This window comes from Corvus kubaryi, unplaced genomic scaffold (genome assembly GCF_017639235.1).
Source record: "Corvus kubaryi isolate FWS band 111438036 unplaced genomic scaffold, C.kubaryi_AGA036_p1.0 split3-37374, whole genome shotgun sequence".
NCBI lineage: Eukaryota > Metazoa > Chordata > Aves > Passeriformes > Corvidae > Corvus > Corvus kubaryi.
Genome location: NW_024582090.1, coordinates 363,422 through 385,070, shown reverse-complemented (window position 1 = coordinate 385,070; position 21,649 = coordinate 363,422). Strand labels below are relative to the sequence as shown.

Below are 21,649 nucleotides of genomic sequence, written 5' to 3'. Positions count from 1 at the left end.
TTATCTTCTTGACTGAAGTAATGCTTGATTTTTTTTTTTTTTTTATTAAGTTCCTTTATCCTGACACATGAAAAGGAAAAGGAGTCTTACCCTGTTTGGCTGGAACCCCAGAGCTGGTTGTTACCTCTCTGTTCCCTCAGTGGGGGCAGGCAGGACTTGCAATTTCCTGAGGATAGTCTCTTTACGTTTCAAACAGTTCCTTTTCCATCTCAAAGCAGGCACTTAGGGAGGGACTTTTTAATCTTTGAATAAGTAGATCTTATGTATAAACTGCTGCTTATTAGATATAAAGGTCAGCTATGACAGATTAATGAACTCCCAGTGTCACATGCTTGCACTGCCGGTCGTGGGGAGCAGCTCTCCCCCCTGGAGATGGGACATCAAATGGGGTCACCAAAACCTGGGGCCACTTACTGCCACGTCCCTGTGTGTGTGTGAGTGGAGAAGGTCACCTCTGAAGGCCAATCATTTTGGACATGTGGAAGTTTGCAATTTTTATTATGTAGTATGAAGTTATTGCAGACTTCCCTACCTGGAATGCTTGCAGGAGAGAGAAGTGCTGGGGGACAGGTCAGATTTGGGGACAGTTTCATTCTTCAGGAAGCTTTGTGTATTTTTAAAATCTGGGTGCTCTGATGTAATTTGATTTTCACAAACGTTGCCTTATCACTGCTGTTTTCCATAAATGATTGTGCTTTCAGAGGGGAACTGATATTGTTCAAGACTAGATTTTACATACTGCAGTTTGATTGTGAATATGGAATTTTAAAGCATTTTTGCAGCTTAATAGTGCAGTTGAAGACTTTAAAGAATAAATACTAGTCTTGTTGTTGCATGATTGTTATAAAGTTGAAAAGTTAACAGAAGAGATTGTATTTGTTTGCTTTGAATAATGTGTTTTTTTTCTCCAAAAGCCTTTTGTAACCATTTTATGTATTCTGTTTTATAACAAGTGGATAGACTTTACAGTTATGTGCTGTGCGGCCTGTCAATCAGTTCAGTCTGACAGCTGTCAATCACTGACACGCAAATATTATGGGATTCCCTAGTGAGGAAAGCATTGGTATCTCTGTGTGGTGACTTTAGCCTCCCGCAGTTCCGGTACTTTACATTTTTTTAGTTTTTTTCCTTGTGAAGTGATGAGAGTTGTACCTGCAATGTGTTAACTGCCAAAAAAAAAAGACTTCTAAATACACCTGAAATGTTTTCAGCCTTATTTTCCTTTGATTTTGAAAGTGCTTAAAACATAAAAGAAAATTTAAGGCGTTTAACCTGAAGCTTTCTCAGTCTGTCCAAAATCATTACTTAGGGAGAATCAACTTTACAGAAATCTTTAAGGTAAGGGTTTTAAATTGTATATATAATGTTTGATTTTGCCTCATGGAGTTACGGCTTATGGGATGGGGATGGAGCAGCCAGCTGTTCCAGTCGCTGGTTTTATTCCTGTGCCTGATCTCAGTGAGTAAATCCCGTGCCAACACTTCTCAGACGGCAGAGAGGAGTAGCGGGGGTTAAGGATATCAGGGAAGGCACTGTGGGCAGGTAACGGTGACCAAACGGCTCCTTTGCTGGCCAGGACACAGCCTTTTGCCATGTCCCTGGGGTGAGCTGTGCCAGCAGAGAGCCTGACGTCCCACTTGACACAGACTGGCCAGAGTGTTGGGCTGCACACGCCCTGCACCTCGTGCTGGTGGCTGTGACCCCACATCGGAGTTCTGGGGGATACTTGACTGTCAAGCGAGTCCCTGTGTGCAGACACACAGAGCTCACAATCCACAGCTGGGATCTGAAAATGTTACTCCTTGGTGAGATGCTTTAGACTCAATTATGTAAGACATTTTAATCTTCTTTTTAAAACTTAAAGTGAGCTGGCAACAGCTGTGCTGTGTACAGGGCACCCGAGTGAAGTGAAAGCTGTGCTTTAGAGCACCAAGGCCTGAAGTGCCATTGGTTCCTGGGGAGGGAATTGGCTGTGCCCTCCTGTCTCCTGCCCAGTTGGGAGCTGGCAAGGCTGCAGCTGGTCCCACTGGCAGCTGCACAGGTGGGCAGGAGCTCCAGAGGGAATCGGGGAATGAGGGGTGCCGCTGGCAGCTCCTGCAGGAGCATCTTCCTGCAGCCCGTGGTGGTGGCCTCAGGTGAAGCTTTGTGTGGCAGTGGTGCCACGGTGCTCCTGGCAGTGTGGCACCTCATCCTGTGGAATACATCCATGCACAGGTGATTTGTGCAAGAGCTTGGGGATACCCTTACCTTAGAGACTTCTGTAGTAACAGCTGGAAACTCTTTGGTTTCTAACAAATATTTCAAATGCCATGGCTTAGAAAGCTTCATATTTCAAAACTGCATGCATGTTTTATGATGTTTTGAAACAATATTCTTAATTTTAAGATGAATAAACAGTTTGCTTAGCATTTTGTTGAGCTCCTTTAAGATAAAGCAGTAGTCCTGTAGCTGTAGCACAACATCCCACTGGCACTAAGGGGCTGGTCTCTGATGTGTGCTTTACTGTTTTAGTCTCATTTGGTATAGTAAAGACAGCCTATAGAGCCTTTTATGTTTCTATGTTAATATTTTGAAGAACTAAAAGTGTTGGTGGGCAAGGCTGCAGAATGTTGGTGCTGATCTTCATTCTGTTCCTGCGTTCTGTAACTAAACATGTTTTAGAGGATGAGGATGTGCCAGGTCTCTGGCAAGCTGGAGCCTGCTCTGTCCATCTGCTCCCTTCCCTGAGGAACCTCAGTGTTCTGCAGCTAAACTGCTTCTCCTGGTTTCCCTTTTTTAAGGGACGGGGAGGGGAGATGAGTAGCAAGTAACAGCCAGTTCTCCTCCTGGATTTTGGGTTTTTAATTTGTGTGCCATGAAGCCATGTTGAGTTTGTGGCCCAGCAGGGTGTGGGGTGCTGTGGAGGCAGAACCCTTTGCCCTGCCCGCAGAGCCCTCGAGCATCCCCTGGCCCCAGCGAGCAAGGCAACCCAGCCCCTTGCCTCTGCTTTGGGGCGGGGGAGGCTGAAATGCCAAAGCAGCCTGCCAGGAGTGCACGGTGACCTGAGAGCTAAAGTGCAGCAGGGACAGGGAGATCATCTTCCCCAGAAATCATGCTATCTAATAAAGGCACAGTAGTTGCCCTTACAGCTGATGGTTCTGGGACTTTGGATGAAAACATGTTGCTAGTTGTGTTGAAATAAAACCTGCTATGATTGATCCTCTGCCAGCCCTTGCAATGGCTGTTGCTAGGACAGGAACATAACATGCCATTTCCAACTGACAAAGTAGACTAAAACATTTTTTTTCAAGCTTTTATAGAAATGTGCATGTCCATCCTAAATATAATTTACTTAATTACCATATGCGGATAATTCTTTATTGATTAAATCCATCTTAAGACATTGCTCTTTGCTGGCAGATCCAAGCATTTACCTCTGTTAATTGTACACCTGGAGGACGAATCCATAAACACCTGATTTCTCTAGAACCCTGTTTCAAGCTGCATGGCCTCTGGAGTACTGATATGCAAAATGCTATCACGCAGCATCAGTAACTTGTTGATTTGACTTATATATAAAAGCTCAAAAACAAGCTTAAATTGGAGTAAAGTAATAAAGAGTGGTATTGGTGGATGATTCTTTATAGAGTTCCATCTTCGATGTAGCAGATCACCTAAATGTATCTGCTTTGGCAAAATTGTCTCAAGGAACAGTGAATTTGGGCTGCAGTTGTGACTAAATTCAGGGTTTTAGTGATTGCTCTAAATTGCAATGGTATGTAATGTTAATGTGATCCCTCTGATGAAGGTAAGTCTACTCCTTTTTTCATAAGAGCAAACTGTGGGATATTAAAGTGTCTTTCTCAGGTGTTGCTTTTCTGTTTCTGTCTGTATAACAGATCAAAATGGACTTCTTTGAGCTGCTGGCAAACCACCACCTGGACAGTCAGTCTCGCTGGAGCAAAGTGAAGGACAAAGTGGAGACTGACCCACGGTACAAGGCGGTGGACAGCTCCTCACAGAGGGAGGACCTGTTCAAGCAGTACATCGAGAAAATAGCCAAGGTCGGCGGGGAGCGCTGGGAGCGTGGCTGCGGGTGTGCTGTGGGCAGACTGATCTGTGCTGAAGAGAATTCCATACCGGGGTTACTGTAGCAGTGCCCCAGAATGGCAGCCTGGAACTTAGAAGTTCTGTCCCTGGTGGGATGTTTTGTGGGACCTGTGTGCACACACACACGGTATCTGGGAGAAGTTATACCTCAAAGATTTCTGTGAAATCACTGGTGCTAAAAATGGCCGTAAAACTGCAGAAGCTACAGACACCACATTGATTACTTCCTCCTAGGATGGGCTCCAGTTCCTTTGCTGTGATTTTCCCTATCAACTGAGCTACCTTCAGGGATATGTGTTCATACTCAATTCCTTCACTGCTGCTTCCGTCTTAATCCAATATTCCTACCTTTCTCTTCCAGGCAATTAATGGTTGAGAATGTAAAACTGAGCCAACAAACAGCGAGCCCCTTGGCCTCTCTTATTCAGAGTGTGTCGCTGGACACAGCTCCTGGGAATAGTTGTTCTGTGACCAGACTTGTCTCTCCCCCATGTAAACCCTGTAATGCGTCAGTGTGGTTCTTGAAGCAAAATTTCGTAATCCATAGATCCCAAATCCCTTTAAGGTGTTTTGTTCTGAGCTGCCTTTAGTTTGATAGCCCTTTAATTCACTTTCTAGTGAAAAGTGTTGTTTTTATTGAGAAAAGTTTGTTCTTGAATTTCAGAATTTAGATTCTGAGAAAGAAAAGGAACTGGAACGACAGGCGCGCATCGAGGCGAGTCTGCGGGAGCGCGAGCGGGAGGTGCAGAAAGCTCGCTCAGAGCAAACCAAGGAGATCGATCGGGAGCGGGAGCAGCACAAGCGGGAAGAGGCCATACAGAACTTCAAAGCACTGCTGTCGGACATGGTGAGGCACAGACAGGCGCCTCGGCTCGTCAGGGCAGGCTTTAGCTGATCGGTGCTCCCTGGAAAAGTCTTTTGGCGTTTGGAGTTCCAGCTCCAAACGGGTGGAATCCCACTAAGGGTTTTGCCTTGGTTGGAAGAGAACGCTGTGAATTTAGGGCTCTCATCCAGAGGGTGCTCTCTGGGCTGCAAGCAGGGCACTGCAGAGCTCCTGGTGTCTCTGGAAATAGTAATCTCAGAGGCTCCCTTTCCAAGCACTCCGGTGAACACAGGGTGTTGTGCACAGAGGAGGAAGGAAAGGAGGGTGCTTGGATTTTCTGGTTTTGAGAATGCTCAGCCAGGTCAGCGGGACCTCTCTGTCTGCTCCGAACCAATGCAGAGGGATTCCTTCTGCCGCTGCCTGTTCAGTGTTTGTGGGGAACCTGCTACAGTCTCTTCTCAAAAGCTGAGGGTTTATCTTTTATTTTAACCTTAACTTTAAACAAGATAAAAAAAATAAGCATATACTAGGGTAATGATAATATATTGATTTCTACAGTGAACTGTAGAAAAACTTGTTTAAAAATAAATCATCTTTGGCTCAGGTGCGTTCTTCAGATGTGTCCTGGTCTGACACCAGGAGGACTCTGCGCAAAGATCACCGCTGGGAGTCAGGGTCCCTGCTCGAGAGAGAGGAGAAAGAGAAGCTCTTTAATGAACACATTGAGGCACTTACCAAAAAGAAGAGGGAACATTTCAGGCAACTTCTGGATGAAACTTCAGCGGTGAGAGCTGTTATGTTCAAATTGACAGTCTTTGCAGCCCACTGGGTTTTCTGTTTTTCTGTCCCACAGTCTGATTGGTTTGGCTTTATTTCCAGGGCCTCTTTGCTTCATCACTCTCTTTTCTCCTTCGTAACAAAATTTGTGCATTATGTTTCCTTACCTGCTTATCTGGAGTGTTCCTTTGATTGAACATACAGTTAATTTACATACAAACTTCTAATCAGTGATCTTTTCATCTTCTTTTTATTTCTTCAGTACTGAGTTATTTGATGCTCTTCCCTGTCTGGCTCTTTCAGATACTCAGGGTTTTTGCCTTAATGGCTATCAGTATGGTCCTACCCAGTTCATCTGTTCTGATGTTCTCCTGCTGAACCTGAACTTTTACTCTGCTCATGCTGTGGAATGCATCCCCGATTCTGTGCATTGGGGGCTTAGTGAGGTTTCCTCTTTTTTAGTTCTGTGCCAACTTCAGGCAGCTTTCATTTAACCTGGAGGTTTTTACCTGATTTTTAATGCATTAGTTACTTCAGTTTAGAGGCAAGTTTTCTGCAGGTAATTTTTTAACACAATATATATAACTGTACTAGAAAAAGACTTTGGAAAGTAAGTTATATTTGGAGGACCTTGATCTGAAAATACCATCTCAAAATATGAAAGAAGAATCACTATGTAAAATCAACTCATTTGAAAAATACAAATGTAATGGTATAAGTAATCAGAACCCAACACTTAACAGCAACTTCTTCAGTGGACTTGGGATATATTTAAAGGCTTCAGAGGTTAGTGGTGTTTGCATTCCATATTCTTAGAATTTAAATTATTTTTAATTTAACTATTTTTGCTTCTTTTGAAAGATAACTTTAACATCAACATGGAAGGAAGTGAAAAAAATCATTAAAGAAGATCCAAGGTGCATTAAATTCTCTTCAAGTGACAGGGTAAGTGGTTTATATTGCTCTTGCCAACTTCCAGTCTGGTGCAGGTACAGAGAAGTGAGTTGGTGGCTGCTGCAGTGGGTTCAGCTCTGTGTGGACATGGCGCTAATAGTTAAATATAATTTTTAAAAAATTAAAAATGTATAAGGCAAGGAAAAGTAAAATTAACATGTAATTATTGCTGGTGTAGAGTGTGTTCACTTGCAGGAAGTACTGGAGCTGCATTCAGTGGTTCATGTTTATCTTTCACCTTTCAGAAAAAGCAAAGAGAGTTTGAGGAATACATCCGAGACAAATACATCACTGCCAAAGCCGACTTCCGGACGCTGCTCAAGGAGACCAAATTCATCACTTACAGGTGGGGAGTGTGATGCTAGTGCAGGACTTGGCTTTTATTGTGCTTTGCCGTTCAAACAGCAGCAAACTGATGTCTGTTTTTTCCTAGCACAAGTTGATGTCTAAGTTACTCAATTCTTTCGTGGTGCTTAATTTACACAGCCAAGTGTAGGCAAGGAGCCTGTGTTTTCTGTGCCCAGAGCACTGTTACATGCCCAGTCCCAACCTAACATGACATCTTTCTAGCTCAGAAGATGCCAAGTCCCTGCACCCTTCTCTGGCTGTCCTGTCCCTTGGCTCCCTGTGCTTCCTTACAGTGGGGCAGCGTGCCCGAGGCCGAGGGGGTTCCGGGGCTCCCCGCCTCCACCCTGCTCCACTGGTAATTCTCACACTTGCTTTCAGATCCAAAAAGCTGATCCAGGAGTCCGATCAGCACCTGAAGGATGTAGAGAAGATCCTGCAGAACGACAAGCGGTACCTGGTGCTGGACTGCGTGCCCGAGGAGCGGCGCAAGCTCATCGTGTCCTACGTGGATGACCTGGACCGGCGTGGGCCTCCCCCGCCCCCCACCGCCTCCGAGCCCACGCGGAGAACAACGAAATAGTTCCGGAATGCTCCTAATCCAAGGGTGTCTGTTAAATCCAAACGCTTGCATGAGCCATCTGTCAGGTTACACACATCCATTGCCGTGAATATATTCAAACATCTGAGGAGCAGAGGCAGAAGCAGCATTAGTGAACATAAAATGATCTCTGGGGGGAAAACCACCACCAACAAAAACCCACATTAAACATATTTATGAGTTAATTGGAGCATGACTGACAAATCCCAGGGTGTGGGCTGTTTGGTGACTGTGGGTCTCGGGGCGGTGTGTGTGAGGTGTGGGTGTCTGGTGCCTGGGGCTTTCCTCTCAGCAGTGTCCTACATGTGAGTCCCAAGGGTGCTCATGTGGTTTGAGCGTGTCCTATGTGTGCCACCAGCTGCCTTCTGGTTCCCGCAGTCCGTGGCTGAGGAGGTGACACGCCTCTGGTAGCTTAAATCTCTGATCACTGACAGCCTGCTCTGGAAACACCAGTCCCAGTTCTCTGCCTCCACCCTTGGGAATGGAACTAAATCTGTTAGAGCTGAGTGGAGAACAGGGACTTGGAGACCAAACCAGGTTTATTCACAGGCTGCTCTGTTCCTCCACAGCCATCAATTTGCAGCAGTCAGGTTGCTCTGCCCAAGTGAAGTTCTGTCTAATGAGTTTTGCTCGAAGCTGGAAATCCCAGAGGTGACCGAGCAGGCCAGGACGGTTGTATAAACACATTTTTATTTACGATAAAGTGATCTTTACATACTTCTGGGTTAGACTGTGCATACCCCCTCTGGGCAATTCTTGTAAACTATACTCCTGTTTTGAATGTTAAACTTGTGTTTCTAAAGTTTAATTTTGAAATGTTGGGATTGTTCAGTTTATGTATTTGAACTACAATAAACCAACCCTTTTTATATATGGATTGTACAGGCCTAATCCCAATTTCTGTTGGATTTTGTTGGACTTGTGAATTTATGAGTAAAGCAAACGACTGAAGTGATACTGCCTACATTCTTGGCTGTGTTTGGCAGAACAGGGCCTGTGCCTCTGAGCAGTGTGGGGTCAGCATGTGGGCAAGCGGGGCGAGCAGAATGATTTTCCAGTTTAGTTCTTTTGTCTGTTGCTTAAACATGAGCTGGTGGGGTTTTCAGAGCCAGCTGCTTTCTGCTGCTTGTGGTTCCATGTCTCTCTTGCTCTGAGAGGAGGAACAGACCCCTTCCCCACCCTGACGAGTGATTTCTTGTCAGCAGTTGGTGTTGGTGGCCAGGGCCAGGACTTGCAGGCTGAGCATCGAGAGGGGTTGTTTGACAAAAATTGAGACAGCCCAGGGGGAACTTGTGCTGCTGACAGTGGAATGTGGTGCTCTGTGGTGCTCCTAGTGACAATGCACACCCTAAAGTCAGGGCAAGTGTCTCTCCCCTCTTGGGCAGCTGCTAATTAAGGGCTGCTGTTTAAATTCATGACCAGCAGCAGCCCAGAATGAGGGCAGTGACCGGGGAGGGGCCGGCAGCTCCTTCCAGGGCTGTTATCAAGTACCGAGGTTTGTCCTGTGCAGTGGGGGACCTGCAAGTGCTCCCACTCCCACATTACACAGCGCCCCATTGTTCCTGTTCCGGGCCCTCAGAGGGACCCAGAATCCCTGGGGTCTTGGGGATCCCCCTCATCAGCAGAGCCCTGGCAGCCACCCTCAGCCCAAGAGCCTTTAGACACTGCAGAGGCACCGTCCCCTGCGCGCGAGAGGCACAACAGCCATGGACTCCACACACACACGTTTGGGACAACTTTACTTCTGACACCGCAGCGCAGGCTTTCCTTACAGAACCAAAAAAGAGCATTTTCTTATAAAATGGTTCATTTACTCTTGCTATTTTATTTTACCATTTCATTTAAAAAAAAAGTTACTCCTGAAAGCCATCCCTTGGAATAAATCTGTAAGCCAGTGCACTTTGTTCTTCCTTTGGGATGGCTCCTCCGAAAGTGGCGCGGGGGGCCCCTGCCTCCAACCAGCTCCTGGTTTTCCGCGCAGTCCGTGAGCTCTGTGGGTGTGTAGCAGTTCCTATCCCTGGTTGGGACATGCCGTGATCCTCATGGTGCCCGCAGAGAGGCTGTCCCAGGGGATACCTGGCCCTCGGTGACTCGTGTCCCTGAAGGCCTTGGGTGCTGGGGGTGCCGGCTGCCCCCACGGGAGGGATGGCAACAGGGTCACCCTTGTGGAGCCACTGCCAAAGTGACGGTGTTTAATTTTGTAATTGACTTCATTTGCTTCTTGCTGCAGGAGCTGTTTTCAGATTTACAGAAAATCCAGTCAATCTTTTTTTTATTGAACAGTTGCTCAAGTAAAGAGGGACCTGACCAATCTGTACAGTAGAAAGAGGCAGCCTCGCCATGCAAAGAGTTACTGGTTTTATTATGATTATCATTGTTATTATAATGTAGGACTGCAGACAGCCTCTCTCTGACGCTGTCAGGGGCTAACAGCAATATACAGTTGGATTCTTTTTTAGGTCATAAATTAGCAACTTTTACTTTATCTTTAAAAAAATTGAATAAATAAATAAATTAATTAAAAAAGAGAGAGAGAAAGAGAGAGAGAGACAGTCAGTCACGACATGCAAGAGCTCACAACAGAACGAGGAAAATGACCAAAGCAAAGCCCAGAACTGCAGCAGAGCCCAGGGTTGGTTTGGTTTGCGATCAATGCAGGTCGGAAGCATCGTTTATAAAGGTATTTCATATACCAAAGAAGGCACCACAGTATCTACAAAGCCAAATCCTCAGGAGGGTTCTGGGGGTTGGGGGGGCAACCCGGCTGGAGCAGACATGTCTGGGGGTGCAGCACATCCCCCCCCTTAAGCTTGTCCATTGCAAAACTGAACTTTTCTGTTTTGTTTGGTTTTGCTGTCTCTGTTGGTGAAACACAAAATAATTGTAATAAAAAGACAAATGTGGAAAATGGCAAAGGGAGGCAACATTCCAATCTTCAACACAACAGGTGGAATATTTCTGGGATCAGGTTTAAAGCAACTGGAGTGGGACCACTGCCACCAGAGCTGGCCAGAGGCCACGGTGTGTTACCCCGTCAATCCCTTCCCCAGCCGACAGCTCCCTCCCCATCACCCCCTCAGCCAGCGGCAGAGGGTCACTGCCTGGGGACATGGGACAGCCAGGCCTGACATCCTCACACTGCCCTGCAAGAAGTCTCAGCTCTCCCCATGTAAATCTGGTGTCTGGGGGGTGCCCCCAGTGGCCCCTGGGCCGGGGTGCCCCAGTGCTCCTCTGCACAACCGCAATCTGCAGAGCAGGAACTGAACAAAGAACAGGAGGGAAAGGAAAACAAAGAAAGAAAGAAAGAAAGAGAAAAAGAAAGAAAGAAAAGGAACAGTTGAAACTGTGTGTTTACTGGTATCAGTACATGAGACTCCTAAAGAACACCTGGTCCTCCTAGTTAACCTTGTCCTGGAATATGTACAGGTTGTTCGTGGCTGCCACAGCGATGATGTTCTCGGAGGGGTGCCAAGCTGTGTGCAGGATCTTTTTGCTAAAGTCCAGACTGTCCACGCTGATCTCGTCTTTCCTGCGCTTTCCACCCACGCAGACCTTGCGAGGTTTGAGGATGGCACGGGGTTTGCTGTTCTCCCGCGATGCCTCCAGCGTCACATCGCGCTTGGTGTTGCGGTCGAACATGCGGAAGAAGTTGTTGTAGGAGCCGGTCATGATGACACTGCAACAGGGAAGGGCAGATGATTTTCACACCTTTTCAGAGGCAAACTGCTGGTGACCAGAGGCAGACTGAACATTCAGAGGCATAATGAGATTGGGGTAAGCGTTGGAATTTGTCTCAGGCCTAGTTGCGCCTTGTCAGCTCACTCTGACAGCTCAGACAAAAAGCCAGGACAGCCCTGCCAGGGGCTTACACACTTCCTGCCTCCCAGCTTGGTACGAGTCACACCTGGATACTCATTATCCCCAGATTTTGGCAATCTGGAGCTAAACCCATTACCACCTTCCTCCAGCTGTGGGTGACAGAGAGGCGGAACTGATTCTGTCCAGGAGAGAGCGGGACCCTCAGACGTCCCCACCTGTGTAGAGGCTGCAGGTGTGGATGGTCCCTGCTGCACCTCTCCAGACCCCACACCCAGCCAAAGGCCAGGGAATGGGCTGCCAAGGGGCCCTGGGACCCCTTGGGCCAAATCAAAGCAAGCATCCCTGGGCTGAACGCAGCCACGCCGCCACATGCTCACCTGTCAGACCCGTTCCAGACGCACTCGAACTTGTCAAAGATGCAGTCGTTCTCGTAGAGCGAGCAGAGCTTGCTCCGCAGGTAGTCGTGGACCTGCCAGTGGGAGGGACAGGATGAGGCCCCCACACTGACCAGCACAACCCTGGGACCGGCAGACTCAGCCTGGTTCACTGGGGGCTGGCACACGCAGCCCAGCCCCACACTTGCCACAGCCAAGCTGGCAGCCCTGGGCACTGCCTGGCATCCTGTGCCCACAGCTGCCATTCTTCTCCAAGCACCTCCAGACGCACTCTGCACATGGCTTGGGCACCACAGGCAGCGCCACGGGACATTCCCTGGCAAAGGGTGACAGTGACAGGGCTACTGCTCTGCACAAGGCCTCCCCCCTGGCTCTCCCAGCTGCCAGCACCTGAGCTTCCTCTCCTCACCCACCCCCAGCCAGGGGCCATGGTGACAACTCACCAGGCCACTCAAGCCCACATTTAACAACTGTTTGCTTTCCACCATCTACCGGCATTAAAGCTCCCACACATCAGGTGCATACCCACCGCTCCTGCCACTGGCCCAGAGTGTGGCTCAAGAAGGAACTCAGTGGGTGCCCCACTGCTGCATGCACCTGGCTGTGCCACACTCACCTGGTAGGTCTCAATGGGCCGGTTCTCCATGTTCAAGTCCCACACCTTGACAGTGAGGTAGTCCCGGGTCATGATGTACCTTCCACTGTGGCTGAATTTGACATCAGAGATTGAGGAGATGATCTCAGAAAAAAATGACCGGTTACTTGGGTCTTCAGGCTCTTCAAAAACTGTGCAGAAGTAAACAACAAGCCCCAGTATTAGCTGAGGCAGCAGCTCTCTGATCTCAGCCAGGCACCTGCCACCCTGTCCCAGCACCACAGGAAGCTTCTGGGAGGGAGCACTCACACAGTGCCATACCCAGCACCCACCTGTGCTTAGGTTTATCAACCCCTCACCAAGCCCTGGGGCTCCAGTACAGTGGGAAAAATTTATATGGGCACTTCAGACATTATCTCTACAATGCAGAAAAGGCACTGCCCACAGCAGGACCCAGAGCTGCAGCCGTTCATCACTGGCAGAAACCTGGAGGCTTTTTCAATAGAAAAAGTGATAGCAACAAAAAAAATAAAGACCTCAGGCAGCCAGAAAGCGGCTGAACCCAGGATGTGTCTCTGTTGCTCTTAACAGGTCAGTAATGAGGCACTGGTCTCCTTGTGAGGGCTCCATCACTGGGTGCCTCTGGGAATGGGCAGCAAGGCCATGGCCACCTGCTCCACTGTGGGATGTGTGGACCCTTCTGGGTCCTTGCACTGGCAGCAGCAGGGGCTCTGCTGGCACTGGGGTCCCAGCACACAGGCAGTGCCATGACCAGGGTCCCAGCACGCAGACACAGAGGAGATGCCAGGGTGGGGGTCACAGCCCACACACACAGCTGGTGCTGCTCAGTCCCTGAGTGCGTCTGTGAACCAAAGCCAGTGGCCGGGCAGGGCAGGAGCTTGGGGCAACTATTTTTGCTTTGGGCTGAAGGCTTTTGTGTGGCTTTGCTCCTGCTGCAGAAGCAGATCTGGGCTGCTGAGCTCACGGAAAGGATTTCTGAGCACTAATTCTCTCTTACACAACAAACCTACTTTCTCTGGCACTGAGCGGGTGCTGCCCTGCCCGTACCAGCTGCCTCTGCCAGCTCCCTCCTTCCTTCCTTCCTTCCCAGCTCCCTCTCCAAGGGGAGCAGACTGAACCCTGAGATGGCCTGAAAGGCTGCACTGTCTGTGGGATGATCCTGCTGCTCAGGGGCTGCTGGCCTTTCTGCCTCGTGCCCGTGGATCAGCAGCGTGGCTGGGGTTCATCCAAAGGCAGCACTGTCAGACACGTACAGGGAGGACGGACTGTGGTAGGGACACTCCTGCAATGTCAGAGGGTGAAGCTGCAGCTCTCCGTTACCTGACCACAGCAGCTTATGTCTACCCAAAGCTGAAGATGCTTTCAGCAAAAAACAACCGTCCAGCAGCACTGCAGCACCGCAGACAGCAGGGCAAGGAGGAAGAGGAACAGGTCCTGGGGGAAGTGGGCTGTGCCTTGAGCCTGCAGTTCAGGAGCTTGGCAGGTACAATCACAAGTGGCTCTTCAAAAAAACAAGTGGAAAGCCCAAAGCTTTTTGCTATGAGGAAATAACTGCAGAACCCCAACAGGGCTTTTCCTCACTTTTCCATATCCTTTCCAAACAGGATTGCTTTTGCTAGCATTATCAGCTGCTTCTGTAATCCCACATCATTGCCTCTGAGTCTGTCTCCAGCACTGACAGCTCAGCAGTGGCTGCACATCGACATCCGCACGACCCCTTGGACCCAAAATATCACTGTGGTGGTTTTAACCTGCTCCCCCAAAGGTGTGGGGCCAAGACTCAGGGGAAGGTGCTCCTCTCGGGGACAGGCAGAGGTGTGTGAGGGTCAGTGGCCATGGGGACCGCAGCCTGGCACACCAGGGGGAGAAGGGGACAAGGTACTAGGGCAGACCCAAGCCCAGGCAGGTCTCCATACTCCCTTTTTTGTTCTTTTTTAACCCAGGGGGCCCGTGGCGGCCACACTCACACTTGGCGTGGCGGTCGCAGAGGGCAGCGGTGCGCATGTCGCACAGGCGGATGGTGCCCTTGCTGCTGCTGTACACGAAGGTGTTGCAGTGGTGCGGGTGGAACTCAGCAGCCGTGATCACCTCTGTCAGCTCCTCCATGTTGGCCGGCTTGATGTCCACGATGTCTGGCAGGGCTGGTCAAGGAGCCCATACAGCCCAGCCCAGACCCTGCGCCCCTCCTGCTGATGTCTCTGGGCACCGGGGCTTCCCCTCACCCCCTGCAAACCGTGTGTCCTGGGCAGGCACCACCACCGTGCGCAAAACCGCAGCACGGAGCGGGACCAGCTCACAGCAGCACAGGGGAAAGCCAACATTCCGCATGTCTTCTGCTAAGCTGGGAACCCCAGCTCTGGTACCACAGCTGGAAGACCCTCTGCGGGGCATGAGACCTGATCTGCCCACCCACCCCAGGCCTCAGTAAATGCCTTTTAGTGCAACATTGTGGCATGGTGAGTAACCACACTGAAAACAGCAACGGTACCAAAGCCCAGGGCACAACAACCAACAGAAAACTCCCAAGTCCCTCAAGCCATGTGAATTCCCTGCGGTTTGACACAGATTTAGTGCTCCTCACCCTCATCCTTGAAAATAAGCAGGCACCACAGCCCTACTCTCCTGCAGCCACTCAGAGCTCCCACAACCACATGCCTGTGACTGCCAAAATCCTCCCCATCTGCCTAAACAATGCCCCAGGGATTTCTCAACAGGAAACACCATATAAATATCACCAATGATTTGTGCCCTGTGTTATTATTTCCGATGTGGCTGTTACAAGGCTGACTGTCACAACCTCATTTGTAGAGTGGTGACTGGCAGCCTGTCACCCGCTGCAGGGTGTAACGGGGCCGCACCATTAGTGCTTCCATCTCCCCTAAGGCATCTGTCTCTTCTATCACCTGCACATCCCCCTCCCTCTCCCTGCCCCACCAGACCCTGCAGGCAAATTCAGAAATGTGTCACCCACACATCGGGTGACAGCAGCAGTGGTGGCAATGCCAGCTGAGCCCTGTGCCGTGGAGGGAGTGGCTCCATGTGACTGCTGGATGCATCTCTGGACACAGCCTGGCATCCCACCAGGAGCACAGGCAGAGATGAGAGGGCAGTGCCTTGATAATGACCCGTGGGACTGGGGACCTCCAGCACTCTGCAGTCAGGTGCCCAGCAGACAGCATTATTTCGTACTCCTGAACCCCTGCCAGCCTTGCCAGAGGGGGAAGCTCCTGTACCGAGGCACCACAACCGGGTGGGGGGCTAAGCCAGCTGCTGCACTGCCCGCTCTGTCCCCATCCCCATGGGCATGGACACGGCCCTGCCGCTTCCCTTGGGAAGCACCTCACTGGGACCCACGGCCGTCCCCAGAACCACACACACCAAAGGATACTAAAACTTTGATTTGTGATTTCGAAATTCCACAGGTTTATCCTCAGGTCATCCGCTGACATGTAGGTCTCATAGTCGCTGTTGACGGAGATGGAGTTGATGTGGTAGGTGTGTGCGTTGGCGAACACCCTCCGCGGAGTGGCCTCCACCATCAGGTCCATGGGCCGAAGCACGGGCACCTGTGGGATGAGGAGCAGAGCGTCGGCACCCAGGGACGGGGTCCAGCACCTGGCATGGGGGGATGCCCTCACAGGGTCTCACAGAGCTCTGGCTGCCGGTGCTTCTACCCACCCACTCCTAACAGGCTCTCTCCAGGGAAACCTAATGCCTTCCCAAGTCTATGACAGGAGGACAAGCAGACCCAAAAGCCATCTAATTTTGAGAGAGGCTCCAGGATGGTTAGAGCACAGTGAAGCAGTAAGAGCCCAGTAGGTTCTGATCTTGCTGCAGCAACTGTTCTAGCTTTGAAACAAAAAAACAACCAAAAAACCTCTTTGCCTTATTTTGTCACTGTTAGCCAGGATCTGAAATTCCTGGAGCATTTCTGACATTAATAGATTTTTTGAGAGAGCCAAGTAAGCACATTTTTTCTTTAAACTTTTTTGCATTTGCCTCATAGCAAAGTGATGGAGGTAAGAGATGAGAAGGGACAGAGCGAGGAACACACAGGCAGGGACAGAAGGAAGGACCAGGAACAGAGCTGTGGGTGTTTGCCTTTAGACAGATCAGCATAACCAATCGGGGATGGGGAAATGCAGTGGGGACCATGTGTGTGAAGAGTGGGGTCGGTAACAACTTTGGACACAGTGCTCTGAAGGCAACTTAATACACCAGGAATGTGTCAGTCCATGCTCCTGCTTGCCAGTGAGCTGCTCCCTCCAGCTACTTCATTACTTGTATTATCTGTGTGCTGCCTGAAGAGATTTCCCACGGCTGCAGAGGTGGCGATGGGAGTGACAGCCAGCTCGAGTGACACGAGAGCACTGGTGCTGCCAGCTCAGAGCCTGAGCCTAATGTGACGAGCCTGCCCGCTAATTCCACCTGACACAGCCAATGATGCATCGTTTGCGCTGACAGTTCTGCTCAGCCAGCTGGGGACTGGGGACAGCAGCTCGCGCCTCGCTCGGGGACCACAGGGACTGGCTGTCAGTCCGACCGTCGGAACACGATGGCTGTGCAAAGAGAAAGGGTTCAGTGACTACGCTGGGCCTGGCTGGGCATGGAAACAAGCACAGCAAGGGCTGGGGCAGGGGATTCTGCTCAGCGAGATGACCCTGCCCAGCACAGCTCGCGGTCAGACCCTGGGCTAGTTCCTGTCCCCAGTCTGGGCAATCCGGGCTGACAGCAGCACCATGGAGCTTGCAGCTCCCGGTGCCCCAGCACGATTCCCTACTCACTCCTACAAGGCAGTCACTCACAACCACTGAGCTATGACAAACTCTTAAATCGAGAACATTCTCCACACATTACTTCAGAGCCAAATCCCGAGGAGACTTTTTTATGTCTGGGACTTGGCCCATCACCAGGTAAAACACCACAAGAGGGACAAACCTGGTTATCCATGAATGGGTTTATAAAGCAGGGATTTTTATCTGCTCCAGTGGCAAGAATCTGCACTGAAATATGGAAACCAGCCTGCCCACATGCTGCAAGCTTCTGCTTAAGGGTATCGGCAATGAGGATTTAACCCTGAAAACACTGAAACTTTGAGGCAGGAGCAGTCAGGAATTTTCTGGGAGCAGATGGTGAGCTTGTTCCCCAATAGCAGCATGGGGATCCTGCAGCACAGGGGACCCTGGCTCGGGACAGCCAAGGGGAGCAGCTGCCCAGCCAGGCCTCAGCCATAGTGGAGACACCAACAAATGGGGCAATGTGACAGCAGCTGGAACTGGGTCCTGTGTTTTTTTGAAGCAGGCACAGGCCAAGTCAGCATCTGCCCAACCCACCCAGCTCAACCAGCAGTGCCACAGCAATCCTGAACAGCAGAGACCTCCTTGCACATCCCTGCTCCAGCTCCAGAGCCCACCTCAGGGCAGGCTCTGGTGTCACACACACCCATTATTAAATGATAACTCAGTGTAACAAAGCGCATCAAGTACACAAAAAGACTGTCAAAGAAAATGAAACATCAATAAATTCAAGTACTTTCTGTTTTCAGGAAGGGGGGCAATGCCAGTCACTTTTCATTTAAAACAAAGTGAGGCTTAATTTTGATTCCTGCTTTTAGCAGGTACCCCCGGCAGAAGACATCCCACTCACTCCGAGCACACATGACACTTGATTCCTCTCCCTGTGTCTGGTGAAGGCTCCCCCTATCCTGAATTAATGAGACACTAACCCTTTCTTGAGCTGTAAAACTCATTTTCTCGATGGCTGGGGTGGAGAGAGATGGCATGTCCCAGCCCCTTCCCACCACTGCCACTGCGTGTCCTCCTGCCACCTTCCAGTCCTGAGTGAAGGTCCACAGTGCAGGGGACATGGTGTCAGTAAGTGCCCCCACCCCCATCAGGCTTCCCCTCATTGTCTGTCAAGTTGGCTGTCACCAACTGCTCCCTGCAGAAAAGCTCTACGTGGCCGAGCTGTCCATGTCATTCACAGTGCCATGACGGATGTGGCCTGTGGAATCACAGAGATTCAGTGTTTCTCAGGAATGCCTCACCTTCTGCCCAGAAGTGCCACATGGCAGCAGCATCAGCAAAACACAGGTCAATCCATGGGGGAAAGGACCAAAGACTCAGCTCCTGGGATGGCACAGCCACAAACCTCCCAAAGCCCATGGCCCACACATGCCAGGTTTGAGCTGCCCCTTACTGGAGGTCAGGTGGGGACATGGAACTCTCATACAGCCCTACAGCAGGATGGGACCCAACCACCGGCACGCAAGGTGAAAGCAATGATGGGGAATCCTCACAGGATACACCAGAGGCCAGAAAGTCCCAAAGGGTGTGAATATGACAGGGCTGACTGCACTGGGACCACTCACACATTTCTGTGCAGTGGAGAGGAAGATTTTGCTGCCAGTTACCTCCATGGAAACCCTCTGGGCACGATGGACTGCACTGGACTTACGCTGAAATCCCAACCTGAGCCAGAGCAGTGGCCATAAGAAATCCCAATAAATAATCCATTAGGTGTCTACCAATCCCCACCTTGCCAGGGTGACCAGCTGCAGCCACAGCTCTGTGGTTACCTGACAGGTGTGGCAGAACCGGCTGCAGGCAGCTTACCCTGCGACCTGCTCATGGGTACCACTGCGCTCACCTTGACCAGCCAGGCTCTGAATTGGCACATGGGGAGAGCTTTCCTCGCTCCTGCATCCACAGCAGGACACGCATCCCCCTCTGGTGAGAGCTGAACCGCGGCAGCGCCGGGCCAGCACAGCAGCAGCGCCGGGCCAGTGCAGTGGGCGACCGCGCAGCCCTGCTCCCCCAGCCCAGTCCCCTGCTCCCCACCAGCATGGCCAGTGCTCAGCGCGCTCTGCAGCCTCGCACAGGATTTGGCCAAGTGGGATTAGTCAAGATGAAGCTCGGATTGACCCCAGCCCTGAGTCTCCAAGAAGGAAACTGTAATCCGGTCCCTGGCAAATCAGGGAGCAGAGCAAGCACTCAGGGATAAATCCAGTGAGTTTTCCACCTGCCCCAGCAGCTGAGCTCCTCCAGCAGCTGAGCTCCTCCAGGCACACTCCCCAGCATTTGTTTCCTACCTACATAAGGTACATTCTGTGACTGCCCAATGCCACCTCAAGATTAGTATTTTGCAGAGGAAATGAGCACCAAGCACGATTTTCATGACAGACTGACAACTTCACACTGCTCACATTTTGTCACATTTGACCTGCCCTGTGACATGCAAAAGGGACCTTCCTGCAGGAGGACAAAGCCGCTGCCTCACTGCTTGTCCATGCAGCTGACGGAGCTGTTGCCTCCATCTCTTGTCCCTGCCTTGTCACTGAAATGCTCTGGCAGAACATATACAAGGAAAAGAGGCAAATCTCTTTGCTGAGGCAGAAAGGCAGCAGCAGCACAGCAGACCTCCTCCGAGGTATCTCCCATCACAGCCACTCTGGGGCTGCTGTCAGGGGAATCAGATGCAATGGGGCACAGCACAGCCTCCCTGGGAAACTGTGCACAGGGGCCAAGAAATCTGAGTGCTTCAGCAAAATGGGAGATACAAACCAGGATTTATGATGGAATTTGCTGGAATTGAGAAAGTGAAGTGGCAGCTCTTAAGAGAGGGCTCTGTGACAGCTACAAACACGAAGAAGCATGCACACAACGGCCCTGCCCACTGCACCCTCCCACAGCACCCGGTGCCCACTGGCTCCATGGCAGGGCGCGCCTGGGGTGTCACCCCAGACTGACCCGTGCTGTGAAGGACCAAAGCAAACACGTCCTCTCTCTGAAAAGGTTTAAGCCCTGGATATTACTTGTGTTAATGATCTCCTACATACGTCCCATGGCACAGGTACAGCAAGTGGTACTCGGGGGCACACCGAGGCTGTTACACAAGGTCACAGGGCTGCAGCTATTAGACTGGGGGCAATTCAAATCAGCAGAGCTCTTCTAACGACAGTAAACACCTTGCTACACAGCCTGAGCAGAGTTAAATATTCCTTTTGCACTATGTGGGTTAGAAATTCCTCAGAGGATGATGCTCATCAAGTGCATTTAAACCATTAAGCCAAATGGGTGAGAAATTATGGCAGCAAGGTGCATTTAAAACCCTTTTTCACTTGTCTGTGGTTGAAAATTAAAACCATGGATGGATGTGGCTTTAATTTAAAGCACAACCATCACAGGACAATTACACATCAGATTTACACCAAGCTGCAGCAAAATGGTTACAGCTATGTAAATATCTGTCTAAGTAAAATCATCAAAACATTTGATCAAATGGGGCTGGTGGAAGACTCCTCAATCTTCTGTCCTCAGGGACCACAGGCACTGCACAGCAGATACCAATAAGCATAACACTGAGCACTTAGAGCATGTTTAACCTCCCAGTGCCCTGCGCCTCTGCTGGGCTGCTCGCCAGGAGCAGGAATGGCAGCACCTGATCCCAGTGCAGTGGCAAACACCGAACAGCAGCTGACTCCTCCAGCCACACAGCACTGAGCTGCTACCAGGAGTGGATGGGCTGAGAGTAAAACAAAGGCTGAAACTTTCAAGGCAGTGAGTAGACTCCAACTGTGTCCAGTTCTCTGATTTTTTAGTACGAATTTCTACAGGGGGGAAAGAAACCCCAGGGCCTTCCCGGTGTGTTTGACTAGAGAAGGAAGCACTACCTGGGATAACACCCTTAACACTGCTGCATTTCCAAATCCTCCCTCCCAGCCTGCTGAGGGCTGACAGCCCCAGCTCTGACAGCCAGATGCCAAGCAAACCTCTCCAACGGGCTGTCAGGTAACAGCATGTTAGGCTGGATATGCTGCCTGAAACGTTAACAGCAGATACATATCTACATGAAATAAATGGTCTCCTGCTCCGTAAAGAAAAATGCTGCCAGTCACCAGGAGCAACCCTGTACAGTAACAAGAATTAACCTCCTGCCCAGGGTTCTCAACGGCTTCATGCACAATGGAACTGGGACCCACCAAGTGAGGCAAGGACAATCATAGTAACAATTTCATATGTATAAATATAAAACGCACAAGTACTCAAAATGCAAATTCTGACAGGGTGTTAATAAATTACAAGCTGGTCTGGTCTGATTAGTGTCATGACCAAGAGGAAAACTCATTTGGATGAAGTACTTCTGCTCCTACAGCAGCAGCTGCATGTGGGAATGCTCCAAGAAGGGAGAGCTTCTGCCCTGCCTCCTCACTGGGATGGGCACAGCCCGTG

At 50.2% G+C, this 21,649-nt stretch overlaps 2 protein-coding genes across 8 annotated transcripts in view; one reads left to right on the top strand and one right to left on the bottom strand.

Annotated features, from left to right (window-relative positions):
• TCERG1 (transcription elongation regulator 1) overlaps positions 1-10,074 on the top strand; it is a 32,149-nt gene extending 22,075 nt beyond the window's left edge. For all 5 annotated transcript variants that reach the window (XM_042016090.1, XM_042016089.1, XM_042016088.1 and 2 more), the window contains 6 exons: positions 3,879-4,043; positions 4,754-4,936; positions 5,517-5,696; positions 6,551-6,634; positions 6,889-6,989; positions 7,370-10,074. In XM_042016090.1, the coding sequence (XP_041872024.1) occupies positions 3,879-4,043; positions 4,754-4,936; positions 5,517-5,696; positions 6,551-6,634; positions 6,889-6,989; positions 7,370-7,571 (915 nt within the window). In that variant the 3' untranslated portion in view covers positions 7,572-10,074. The remainder of the gene's footprint in view (positions 1-3,878; positions 4,044-4,753; positions 4,937-5,516; positions 5,697-6,550; positions 6,635-6,888; positions 6,990-7,369) is intronic.
• Positions 9,312-21,649, bottom strand: part of PPP2R2B (protein phosphatase 2 regulatory subunit Bbeta) — a 66,367-nt gene continuing 54,029 nt past the window's right edge. For all 3 annotated transcript variants that reach the window (XM_042016091.1, XM_042016092.1, XM_042016093.1), the window contains 5 exons: positions 15,808-15,985; positions 14,387-14,551; positions 12,420-12,589; positions 11,786-11,877; positions 9,312-11,265 (listed from right to left, as the gene is read on the bottom strand). In XM_042016091.1, the coding sequence (XP_041872025.1) occupies positions 10,986-11,265; positions 11,786-11,877; positions 12,420-12,589; positions 14,387-14,551; positions 15,808-15,985 (885 nt within the window). In that variant the 3' untranslated portion in view covers positions 9,312-10,985. The remainder of the gene's footprint in view (positions 11,266-11,785; positions 11,878-12,419; positions 12,590-14,386; positions 14,552-15,807; positions 15,986-21,649) is intronic.